The 12361-nt window shown below is 39.9% G+C and overlaps 1 protein-coding gene across 1 annotated transcript in view; it reads right to left on the reverse strand.

Moving 5' to 3' along the window:
- LOC133665150 (POU domain, class 4, transcription factor 1-like) overlaps window positions 1-2684 on the reverse strand; it is a 3735-nt gene extending 1051 nt beyond the window's left edge. Inside the window, exons 1-2 of the mRNA XM_062070377.1 lie at window positions 2511-2684; window positions 1-2404 (exon numbers count right to left, since the gene is read on the reverse strand). The exon at window positions 1-2404 is cut by the window's left edge and continues 1051 nt beyond it. Coding sequence (XP_061926361.1) covers window positions 1436-2404; window positions 2511-2633 — 1092 coding nt within the window. The 5' untranslated portion in view covers window positions 2634-2684 and the 3' untranslated portion in view covers window positions 1-1435. The remainder of the gene's footprint in view (window positions 2405-2510) is intronic.
- Window positions 2685-12361: the final 9677 nt, after the last annotated feature.

A 12361-nucleotide genomic window follows, 5' to 3' on the forward strand; every position in this document is an offset into this window, starting at 1 on the left:
ATGGTTTGGTAATAAAAGAGAACACCTGCTGATTTTCTTAATTTGTGCATGAAATTGAAAAACAAAACAAATCCATCCATCCATCTCCTACCGCTTGTCCCTTTTGGGGTGGCGGGGGTTGCTGGAGCCTATCTCAGCTGCACGTGGGCGGAAGGCGGGGTGCACCCTGGACAAGTCGCCACCTCATCACAGGGCCAACACAGATAGACAACATTCGCACTCACATTTTGTTTTGTTTTTATCTATTTTTTTCTTTTGACGTGGAAAAAAAAGAAAGCTTTTGTTTCGTTTCTTTACAATTTCTTTGTATTTCAAAAATGTGATATTTTGCATTTTCATCGATCAAACGAAAATGTCGATTAACTAATCTGGATTTTAACTTCCGGTTATGGTTTGGTAATAAAAGAGAACAGCTGCTGATTTTCTTAATTTTTGCATGAAATTTAAAAACAAAAAAAATCGTTTTTTGTTTTTTTTTTAATCTATTTTTTTCTTTTGACAGGAGAAAAAAAGAAAGCTTTTGTTTCGTTTTTTTTTTACAATTTCTTTGTATTTAATTTTCATCGATGAAACGAAAATGTCGATTACCTAACTGGATTTCAATCTGCTAAATGTCTTAATTTGTGCATGAAATTTAAAACCAACAAATCTATTTTTTTCTTTTGACAGGGAAAAAAAAAGAAAACTTTTGTTTCGTTTCTTTACAATTTCTTTGTATTTCAACAATGTGATATTTTACATTTTCATCGCTCAAACGAAAATATCGACTAACTAATCTGGATTTCAATTTCCGGTTGTGGTTTGGTAATAAAAGAGAACATCTGGTGATTTTCTTAATTTTTGCATGACATTTTTTTAATCTATTTTTTTTCTTTTGACAGGGGAAAAAAGAAAGCTTTTGTTTCGTTTTGGGGTTTTTTTACAATTTTTTTGTATTTAATTTTCATCGATGAAACGAAAATGTCGATTTCAATCTGCTAATTGTCTTAATTTGTGCATGAAATTTAAAACGAACAAATCTATTTTTTTCTTTTGACATGGAAAAAAAAGAAAGCTTTTGTTTCGTTTCTTTACAATTTCTTTGTATTTCAAAAATCTAATATTTTCAATTTTCATCGCTCAAACGAAAACGTCGATTGGAGTTCAACTTCCGGTTCCGGCGTGGCCCGTTTTTTAAAATCCCTGCTGATTTTTTTTAATCTACTTTTTTTTGCCTTCGACACTAAAAAATCAGCTTTTTTAAAAAAATATATATTTTTCCTATTTCAAAATAAAACAATTTTTTCCAATTCTCATTCATGAAACGAAAATATGAATCAATTATTAAATATGAATATTAAAGAATGCGCACCATGGTGTGTGTGTGTGTGTGTGTGTGTGTGCGTGACGGTCCATTGGTCCCACATTGAGTCACCGGAAGTCCCCGGGCGTCCCTTCAGTGCGCCGCGGAGAATTTCAAGCGTTTCTGTTTCTGTCTCTGGTTGCAAAACCAAACCCGCACCACGTTTTTTTTCAAGTCCAACTTCTCTGCGATGGCGGCGATCTTCTCGGAGGATGGCCTCGGCTGCACGGCGAAGTAGGCCTCCAGCGAGCGCTTCTCGGGCGCGGCAATGGACGTCCTCTTGCGCTTCTTCTCGCCGCCGCTGAAAACGTCCGGCTTGCTCATCTTGTCCCGCTGCGCGCCCTCCGCCTCCTCCAGCCAGGCCTGCAGGATGGGCTTGAGCGCGATCATGTTGTTGTGCGACAGCGTCAGCGACTCGAAGCGGCAAATGGTGCTCTGGCTGAGCGAGCCCACGCCGGGGATCTTCAGGTTGGCCAGCGCGCCGCCCACGTCCGCCTGCGTCACGCCGAGCTTGATGCGCCGCTGCTTGAAGCGCTCGGCGAAGGCCTCCAGCTCGCGCGGGTCCGTGTCCGCGTCGCTGACGGACGCCAGCCCCGCCTGGCCGCCGTGCGGGTGCGCGTGCGGGTGGTGGTGGTGGTGGCCCGGCAGCAGGCCGTGGTGCGTCAGCGGCGAGTTCATGCTCATGGCCGCCTGGTGCGACAGGTGGCTCAGGCCGTGCATGTGCGGCTGGTGCGCGGAGGCGGACGACGCGCCGTTTCCACCGCCTCCGCCGCCGCCGCCGCCGCCGCCGTCGTGCATGAGCGCCAGCGACGGCGCGCTGATGTGCTCCATTAAGTCCGGCGGCTCCAGATTCGGGTGGTGGTGGTGATGGTGGTGGTGGTGGTGGTGCGCCAGCGGCACGGTGGAGTTGGAGGCGCACGGCACGGTGCTCATGGTGTGGTAGGTGGCGTCCGGCTTGAACGGGTGCGTCTTGCCCTGCGACACCGCGATGTCCACCGCCGCCAGAGCCTCGGCGCGCGCCAGCAGGGTCTCATCCAGGCTGGCGAAGATGTTGCTCTGCAGCTGCGGGGGGGAACACAACAACAACAATGCATGAGTGGAGGCGCGCTTTTACGCGCGGCCGTCCCAACTCCAAAACTCCTATAAATGTGTTTTTTTTTTTTTTTACCTGCGGCGTTTGGAGGCAGGCTCTGCGTATCGCCTCGGAGCTGGAGTGCAAGCTGGTGTACTTGTGCTCCGGCAAGGAAGGATGCATGGCGAAGTGCGCCTGCTTGCTGTTCATGGACATCATCTTGGCGCGCGGCTCCAATTAAAGTGCAAAGGGGGCGAAAAAACAGGCCAAAAGAGCCCCACGCGCAAACACGCGCGCGCAAAAACATCCACCCCCCCACCCCCCCAAAAAACAACAACAGGGCAGAGGCGGCAGCGGCGGCGGCGGTCCGGACGCGCGTTGGCGTTGTGCGCAAGAGCGTTTGCGCGCAAGAGAGCAAAAGCTTGGAGCCCCGCAGATCACAAGAAGACGCACCGCAGTCGCCGGCGCGCGCGCTTATCTGTCTGCGCGACGAGAAAGAAGCCGCTTTACACCTGAGCGCCTCACATCTCGTCGCGGCTCTCGCGAGACATCAAGCGGCGGGATGACAGATGGAGGAGGAAAGAGGAGGAGGAGGAGGGAGGGGGGAGTGTTCTCCTCTCAGGGCAGAGACGTCTGAGCTCTTTTCTTTTTTTAAAAAAAGGTTTTATGAACTAACTGCCCTCCTAATTCTTTATGATGCAGCCTTTTTATTGACTTTTATGCAGACTTTTGGGGCCTAAAACACCATTTTAAACATTTTTACACACTCTAAGCCAGGGGGGTTCAACTCATTTTGGATGGGGGGGCCAAGTGGGCCGGACTGGTAAAATCACGGCATGATAACTTAAAAATAAAGACAACTTCAGATTGTTTTATTGGAGGCTAAAGTGCGGCCCTCGGGGGCCATTTGTGGCCCACAGTTGGAGCTCTGTTGGCCCCTAACATAGTCGGGGGAAAAGCAACAATATGTAAGGAAAAAGAGCAAAAAGCTGTCATGTGATGAAAAAAAGTGGAACGTTTGGTTACTAAAAGTTGCACATTTGTTCAAAAAAAGGCTCCTAGCCAGGGGTGTCAAACTGATTTTGGGTCAGGGGCCACATGGAGAAAAATCTACTCCCGAGTGGTAAAATCATGGCAAGATAACTTAAAAACAAAGGCAACTTCAGTTTGTTTTCTTTGAGGCCTAATACTCTAGTTCCCCAAAGTGCCATTTGTGGCCCACAGTTGGAGCTCTGTTGGCCCCTAACATAGTCGGGGAAAAAGCAACAAAATGTAAGGAAAAAGAGCAAAAAGCTGTCATGTGATGAAAAAAAGTGGAACATTTGGTTACTAAAGGTGGCAAATTTGTGAAAAGAAAGTTTAAAAGAAGCAACATTTGGATGGTTTATTTTGTTTTTTAAAAAAAGGCTCCTAGCCAGGGGTGTTAAACTCATTTTGGATGGGGGGCCACATGGAGAAAAAATTTACTCCCAAGTGGGCCGGACTGGTAAAATCACGGCAAGATAACTTAAAAATAAAGACAATTTCAGATTGTTTTCTTTAAGACCTAATACTGTAGTTCCCCAAAGTGCGGCCCTCGGGGCCATTTGTGGCCCACAGTTGGAGCTCTGTTGGCCCCTAACATAGTCGGGCAAAAAGCAACAAAATGTAAAGAAAAAGAGTAAAAAGCTTGCATGTGATGAAAAAAAGTGGAACGTTTGGTTACTAAAAGTTGCACATTTGTTCAAAAAAAGGCTTTAAGTCAGGGGTGTCAAACTCATTTTGGATGGGGGGCCACATGGAGAAAAATCTACTCCAGACTGGTAAAATCATGGCAAGATAACTTTAAAATAAAGACAACTTCAGATTGTTTTTTTAAGACCTAATACTCTAGTTCCCCAAAGTGCGGCCCTCGGGGCCATTTGTGGCCCACAGTTGGAGCTCTGTTGGCCCCTAACATAGTCGGGAAAAAAGCAACAAAATGTAAGGAAAAAGAGCAAAAAGCTGTCATGTGATGAAAAAAGTGGAACATTTGGTTACTAAAGGTGGCAAATTTGTGAAAAGAAAGTTTAAAAGACATATTTTTTGTTTAAAAAAAAAAAGGCTCCTAGCCAGGGGTGTTAAACTGATTTTGGGTCAGGGGCCACATGGAGAAAAATCTACTACGGAGTGCTAGAATCATGGCAAGATAACTTAAATATAAAGACAACTTCAGATTGTTTTCTTTGAGGCCTAATACTCTAGTTCCCCAAAGTGCGGCCCTCGAGCCATTTGTGGCCCACAGTTGGAGCTCTGTTGGCCCCTAACATAGTCGGGAAAAAAGCAACAAAATGTAAGGAAAAAGAGCAAAAAGCTGTCATGCGATGAAAAAAGTGGAACGTTTGGTTACTAAAAGCCGCAATTTGTTAAAAAAAAAAAAGGCTCCTAGCCAGGAGTGTTAAACTCATTTTGGGTCAGGGGCCACATGGAGAAAAATCTACTCCCGAGTGGTAAAATCATGGCAAGATAACTTAAAAATAAAGACAACTTCAGATTGTTTTCTTTGAGGCCTAATACTCTAGTTCCCCAAAGTGTGGCCCTCGGGCCATTTGTGGCCCACAGTTGGAGTTCTGTTGGCCCCTAACATAGTCGGGAAAAAAGCAACAAAATGTAAGGAAAAAGAGCAAAAAGCTGTCATGTGATGAAAAAAGTGGAAAATTTGTGAAAAGAAAGTTTAAAAGACAACTTTTTTGTTAAAAAAAAAAAAAAAGTCTCTAAGTCAGGGGTGTTAAACTGATTTTGGATGGGGGGCCACGTGGAGAAAAATCTACTCCAGACTGGTAAAATCATGGCAAGATCACTTAAAAATAAAGACAATTTCAGATTGTTTTCTTTAAGACCTAATACTCTAGTTCCCCAAAGTGTGGCCCTCGGGGCCATTTGTGGCCCACAGTTGGAGCTCTGTTGGCCCCTAACATAGTCGGGAAAAAAGCAACAAAATGTAAAGAAAAAGAGCAAAAAGCTTGCATGTGATGAAAAAAAGTGGAACGTTTGGTTACTAAAAGTTGCACATTTGTTAAAAAAAAAAGGCTCCTAGCCAGGGGTGTCAAACTCATTTTGGATGGGGGGCCACATGGAGAAAAATCTACTCCCGAGTGGTAAAATCATGGCAAGATAACTTAAAAATAAAGACAACTTCAGATTGTTTTCTTTAAGACCTAATACTCTAGTTCCCCAAAGTGTGGCCCTCGGGCCATTTGTGGCCCACGGTTGGAGCTCTGTTGGCCCCTAACATAGTCGGGGAAAAAGCAACAAAAGGTAAGGAAAAAGAGCAAAAAGCTGTCATGTGATGAAAAAAGTGGAACATTTGGTTACTAAAAGTGGCAAATTTGTGAAAAGAAAGTTTAAAAGACACATTTTTTGTTAAAAAAAAAAAAAGGCTCCTAGCCAGGGGTGTTAAACTGATTTTGGATGGGGGGGCACATGGAGAAAAATCTACTCCGGAGTGGTAAAATCATGGCAAGATAACTTAAAAATAAAGACAATTTCAGATTGTTTTCTTTAAGGCCTAATACTCTAGTTCCCCAAAGTGCGGCCCTAGGGGCCATTTGTGGCCCACAGTTGGAGCTCTGTTGGCCCCCAACATAGTCGGGGAAAAAGCAACAAAATGTAAGGAAAAAGAGCAAAAAGTTGTCATGTGATGAAAAAAGTTACCATTAAATGTGAGGATATCAGGTGTATTTATTATGCAAATGTGAGTGATCAGGTGTATTTATTATGCAAATGTGAGGATATCAAGGTGTATTTATTATGCAACTGTGAGGATATCAGGTGTATTTATTATGCAAATGTGAGGATATCAAGGTGTATTTATTATGCAAATGTGAGGATATCAGGTGTATTTATTATGCAAATGTGAGGATATCAATGTGTATTTATTATGCAAATGTGAGGATATCAAGGTGTATTTATTATGCAAATTTGAGGATATCAAGGTGTATTTATTATGCAAATGTGAGGATATCAGGTGTATTTATTATGCAAATGTGAGGATATCAAGGTGTATTTATTATGCAAATGTGAGGATATCAAGGTGTATTTATTATGCAAATGTGAGGATATCAAGGTGTATTTATTATGCAAATGTGAGGATATCAAGGTGTATTTATTATGCAAATGTGAGGATATCAGGTGTATTTATTATGCAAATGTGAGGATATCAAGGTGTATTTATTATGCAAATGTGAGGATATCAAGGTGTATTTATTATGCAAATGTGAGGATATCAAGGTGTATTTATTATGCAAATGTGAGGATATCAAGGTGTATTTATTATGCAAATGTGAGGATATCAGGTGTATTTATTATGCAAATGTGAGGATATCAGGTGTATTTATTATGCAAATGTGAGGATATCAAGGTGTATTTATTATGCAAATGTGAGGATATCAAGGTGTATTTATTATGCAAATGTGAGGATATCAGGTGTATTTATTATGCAAATGTGAGGATATCAGGTGTATTTATTATGCAAATGTGAGGTTTTCAGGTGTATTTATTATGCAAATGTGAGGATATCAGGTGTATTTATTATGCAAATGTGAGGATATCAGGTGTATTTATTATGCAAATGTGAGGATATCAAGTGTATTTATTATGCAAATGTGAGGATATCAGGTGTATTTATTATGCAAATGTGAGGATATCAGGTGTATTTATTATGCAAATGTGAGGATATCAGGTGTATTTATTATGCAAATGTGAGGATATCAGGTGTATTTATTATGCAAATGTGAGGATATCAGGTGTATTTCATGTGCTGCTAATCGTCCACATGAACATTTAATTGCAGGTTGGAATAAATGAAGTGTTAATTTATTAATTGAGCTAAATAAAGACTTTGTTTACAAGGTCACACTGGAGGATTACATCCATGGCAACATTGGTTGCACCTTGATATCCTCACATTTGAATAATAAATACACCTGATATCCTCACATTTGCATAATAAATACACCTTGATATCCTCACATTTGCATAATAAATACACCTTGATATCCTCACATTTGCATAATAAATACACCTGATATCCTCACATTTGCATAATAAATACACCTTGATATCCTCACATTTGCATAATAAATACACTTGATATCCTCACATTTGCATAATAAATACACTTGATATCCTCACATTTGCATAATAAATACACCTGATATCCTCACATTTGCATAATAAATACACCTGATATCCTCACATTTGCATAATAAATACACCTGATATCCTCACATTTGCATAATAAATACACCTTGATATCCTCACATTTGAATAATAAATACACCTGATATCCTCACATTTGCATAATAAATACACCTTGATATCCTCACATTTGCATAATAAATACACCTTGATATCCTCACATTTGCATAATAAATACACCTGATATCCTCACATTTGCATAATAAATACACCTTGATATCCTCACATTTGCATAATAAATACACTTGATATCCTCACATTTGCATAATAAATACACTTGATATCCTCACATTTGCATAATAAATACACCTGATATCCTCACATTTGCATAATAAATACACCTGATATCCTCACATTTGCATAATAAATACACCTGATATCCTCACATTTGCATAATAAATACACCTTGATATCCTCACATTTGCATAATCAATACACCTGATATCCTCACATTTGCATAATCAATACACTTGATATCCTCACATTTGGTGTAGGTGTTTATTACACTTTGCATTCATATTTTGCTGTTTGTTACATTTTTGTTGTGTTTTGCTTGATTGTAAAAGTACACAACTATGGAGGAGCTGGTCTGAGAATTAAAAGATGTTCATATGTTGTTAATATTCAGTGTTTTATTGTTCATAGTTAATATTGTAAATCCCACTTTCTTGATATTCATGTACATTTTGGGTGTCCCATTCAGTAAAATCTGTAAAATTCCACAGTTTTTTTTAGGTGGTCTGTCATCACTTTTTTAGATTTCTATGGGACTTTTGGTATTAGTGTTCCTGGAAAAAAGGGACCCAAACACAGATACTGTACAGCAGATTTTTACAGCTAAATGTGTATATATTGTTTATACACACATACACATTGGCCCCCTCCCAGACACATTTTTTTCTCTCAATGTGGCCCCCCGAGTCAAAATATTTTCCCAGCTCTGATATATAATATATTACACTATATACATCCATTTATGCATTATATTACTTTCATTTATTTTCAAGTAAAAAAAACACACATTTTCAAGGTGTGACGTCTTATTTTATTTTGTAGTAGTAGCAGCAGCGACTTCCTCCCGGTCAACTTCCTTTGTTTTCACTTTATCACATTTATGCATGCAAGTGACCTCGGGGCCACTTTGGGGCCACGTGCGCGTTTAAAATGTGATAAAAATCACATTTTATTTGCAGTGTAAACAGTATCAGGAATTGGTGAACACTGGAGGCAGCTCAAAGTTATTTTAATGCAATGATTATGTCTTCTTTTAATTAATTGTATAACATGTTGGTCCCAGGCAAGTATTGGAAACCTTGCACAAACAATCGCTCAAAATCCTTGACCGAAAACCACATCATCACTGTTCAGTTCTTCAAAAATACAGACTGTTAAATGTTGCAAACATTCAAAGAATGGCGTCAATACGAATGGCCCATTGAATCCTGCACCACTTAAGCACTTTGTCCAGTTTACATCTGCTGTGACAAGTAGAAACACCGGAGCCTCCACCAGGGGGCAGTGGAGCGTACCCAGATGTAAAATGTATTTTGCACAATCAGCCTTTTCATGTAAAGCCATAAAGGAATGGAAAGACCTCACACTCACAACAAACCTGAAAAGTCCAACTGATTAGTCTTCATTCACAGGTGAACTTAAAAAGTGGCCCTGGAGCAATCAAAGCTGCTCACTATGTTAGACCCACATGTCAACTTCGTTTGTATTATATTTATGCATGAGAGCATTTTGTTGTAAGCCAGGGGTCACCAACGCAGTGCCCGCGGGCACCAGGTCGCCCGTAAGGACCAGATGAGTAGCCCGCTGGCCTGTTCTAAAAATAGCTCAAAGAGCAGCACTTACCAGTGAGCTGCCTCTATTTTTTAAATTGTATTTATTTACTAGCAAGCTGGTCTCGCTTTGCCCGACATTTTTAATTCTAAGAGAGACAAAACTCAAATAGAATTTGAAAATCCAAGAAAATATTTTAAAGACTTGGTCTTCACTTGTTTAAATAAATGCATTTATTTTTTTTACTTTGCTTCTTATAACTTTCAGAAAGACAATTTTAGAGAAAAATACAACCTTTAAAATGATTTTAGAATTTTTAAACACATATACCTTTTTACCTTTTAAATTCATTCCTCTTCTTTCCTGTCAATTTAAATCAATGTTCAAGTATTTTTTTTATTGTAAAGAATAATAAATCAATTTTAATTTAATTCTTCATTTTAGCTTCTGTTTTTTCGTCGAAGAATATTTGTGAAATATTTCTTCAAACTTATTATGATTAAAATTCAAAAAAAATTTTTTGGCAAATCTAGAAAATCTGTAGAATCAAATTTAAATCTTATTTCAAAGTCTTTTGAATTTCCTTTAAAATTTTTGTTCTGGAAAATCTAGAAGAAATAATTATTTGTCTTTGGTCCAATTTGTTATTTATTCTAACAAAGTGTAGATTGGATTTTAACCTATTTAAAACATGTCATCAAAATTCTAAAATTAATCTTAATCAGGAAAAATGACTAATGATGTTCTGTAAATTCTTTTTTAAATTTTTTCAAAAAGATTCAAATTAGCTAATTTTTGTCTTCTTTTTTTTCGGTTGAATTTTGAATTTTAAAGAGTCGAAATTGAAGATAAACTATGTTTCAAAATTTAATTGTCATTTTTTTCATGTTTTCTCCTCTTTTAAACCGTTCAATTAAGTGTAAATATCATTAATTATTAATAATAACAGAGTTAAAGTTAAATTGAGCAAATTGGCTATTTCCGGCAATTTATTTAAGTGTGTATCAAATTGGTGGCCCTTCGCATTAATCACTACCCAAGAAGTAGCTCTTGCTTTCAAAAAGGTTGGTGACCCCTGCTGTAAGCTGTTAAAATCATGGTTGTTTTTTTTATAAATGACAGATGTGAACAAGAGCATGTATTGTCTAGTTCTGATGTAAAGGAGAGGTGTGCGTTTAATGTACAAGTATGTGTCAACGAAAGGGCATTTTATGACTTTGCTTCATTTGATTACATGTTATAGTATCATTTTATTGCCTGTTTTTAATTGAGGAAACCAGGGACTGCAGATGGAAATGAGCTATTTAGCTATAATTTGGTGCAGAACATATCTGTCTTTGAGCTAAATGTCTAACTAAAAAATCTGATTTAAAAACAAATCTGATTTGGGCCACTTTGGCCAGCAACGTAAACGTAGTCCAGTTAAACCCTTGTGTGGTGTTCGGGTCTGTGGGACCCGTTTTCATTTTTTTATTAAAAGAAAAATGATACAATTAATTAATTTTTCAAACTGAGACTCACTGACTTTGGCTCATTTTCTGTGAAGAACATATATCAGAATACATATTTAATGACCACACACCATACACCCCCCCTACTCATTTCTATTAATAAATGATAAATGGGTTATACTTGTGTAGCGCTTTTCTACCTTCAAGGTACTCAAAGCGCTTTGACAGTATTTCCACATTCACACACTGATGGCGGGAGCTGCCATGCAAGGCGCTAACCAGCAGCCATCAGGAGCAAGGGTGAAGTGTCTTGCCCAAGGACACAAGTAGGATAGTAGAAGGTGGGGATTACATATAAGATGTCCGGGGCCAATAGAAGTGTGGCAATAGATGTTGCATACCAAACCCCCCCCCCCCCCCCCCCCCCCGCACACACAGCAGGCCTAGACAGGAGGAGGACAGAGTGCAGGCACACAGAACATCAGAGGGTCAAATGTGCGAGAAAATGAGAGCAGACAGTGTTGACAAACAATGTTTCTAATAGAAGTGTGAAAATTGATGTCCTGTGCAACTAACACACACACACACACACACACACACACACACACACACACACACACACACACACACACACACACACACACACACACACACACACACACACACACACACACACACACACACACACACACACACACACACACACACACACACACACACACACACACACCCAGCAGGCCTAGACAGGAGGAGGACAGAGTGTAGGCACACAGAACATCAGAGGGTCAAATGTGCGAGAAAATGAGAGCAGACAGTGTTGACAAACAATGTTTCTAATAGAAGTGTGAAAATTGATGTTCTTTGCAACTAACTAACTAACACACACACACACACACACACACACACACACACACACACACACACACACACACACACACACACACACACACACACACACACACACACACACACACACACACACACACAAGGCCCAGACAGGAAGAGGACAGAGTGCAGGTACACAGAACATCAGAGGGTCAAATGTGCGAGAAAACGAGAGCAGACAGTGTTGACAATGTTGCAACCTTGGACCCGGGGCTAATAGAAGTGTGAAAATGTATGTTCTGTGTAACTAACTAACTAACTCACACACACACACACACACACACACACAGCAGGCCTAGACAGGAGGAGGACAGAGTGTAGGCACACAGAACATCAGAGGGTCAAATGTGCGAGAAAATGAGAGCAGACAGTGTTGACAAACAATGTTGCAACCTTGGACCCGGGGCTAATAGAAGTGTGAAAATGTATGTTCTGTGTAACTAACTAACTAACTCACACCCACACACAACAGGCCTAGACAGGAGGAGGACAGAGTGTAGGTACACAGAACATCAGAGGGTCAAATGTGTGAGAAAATGAGAGCAGAGAGTGTTGACAAACAATGTTTCTAATAGAAGTGTGAAAATTGATGTTCTGTGCAACTAACAC

The sequence above is a fragment of the Entelurus aequoreus genome, linkage group LG02, assembly GCF_033978785.1.
Source record: "Entelurus aequoreus isolate RoL-2023_Sb linkage group LG02, RoL_Eaeq_v1.1, whole genome shotgun sequence".
NCBI lineage: Eukaryota > Metazoa > Chordata > Actinopteri > Syngnathiformes > Syngnathidae > Entelurus > Entelurus aequoreus.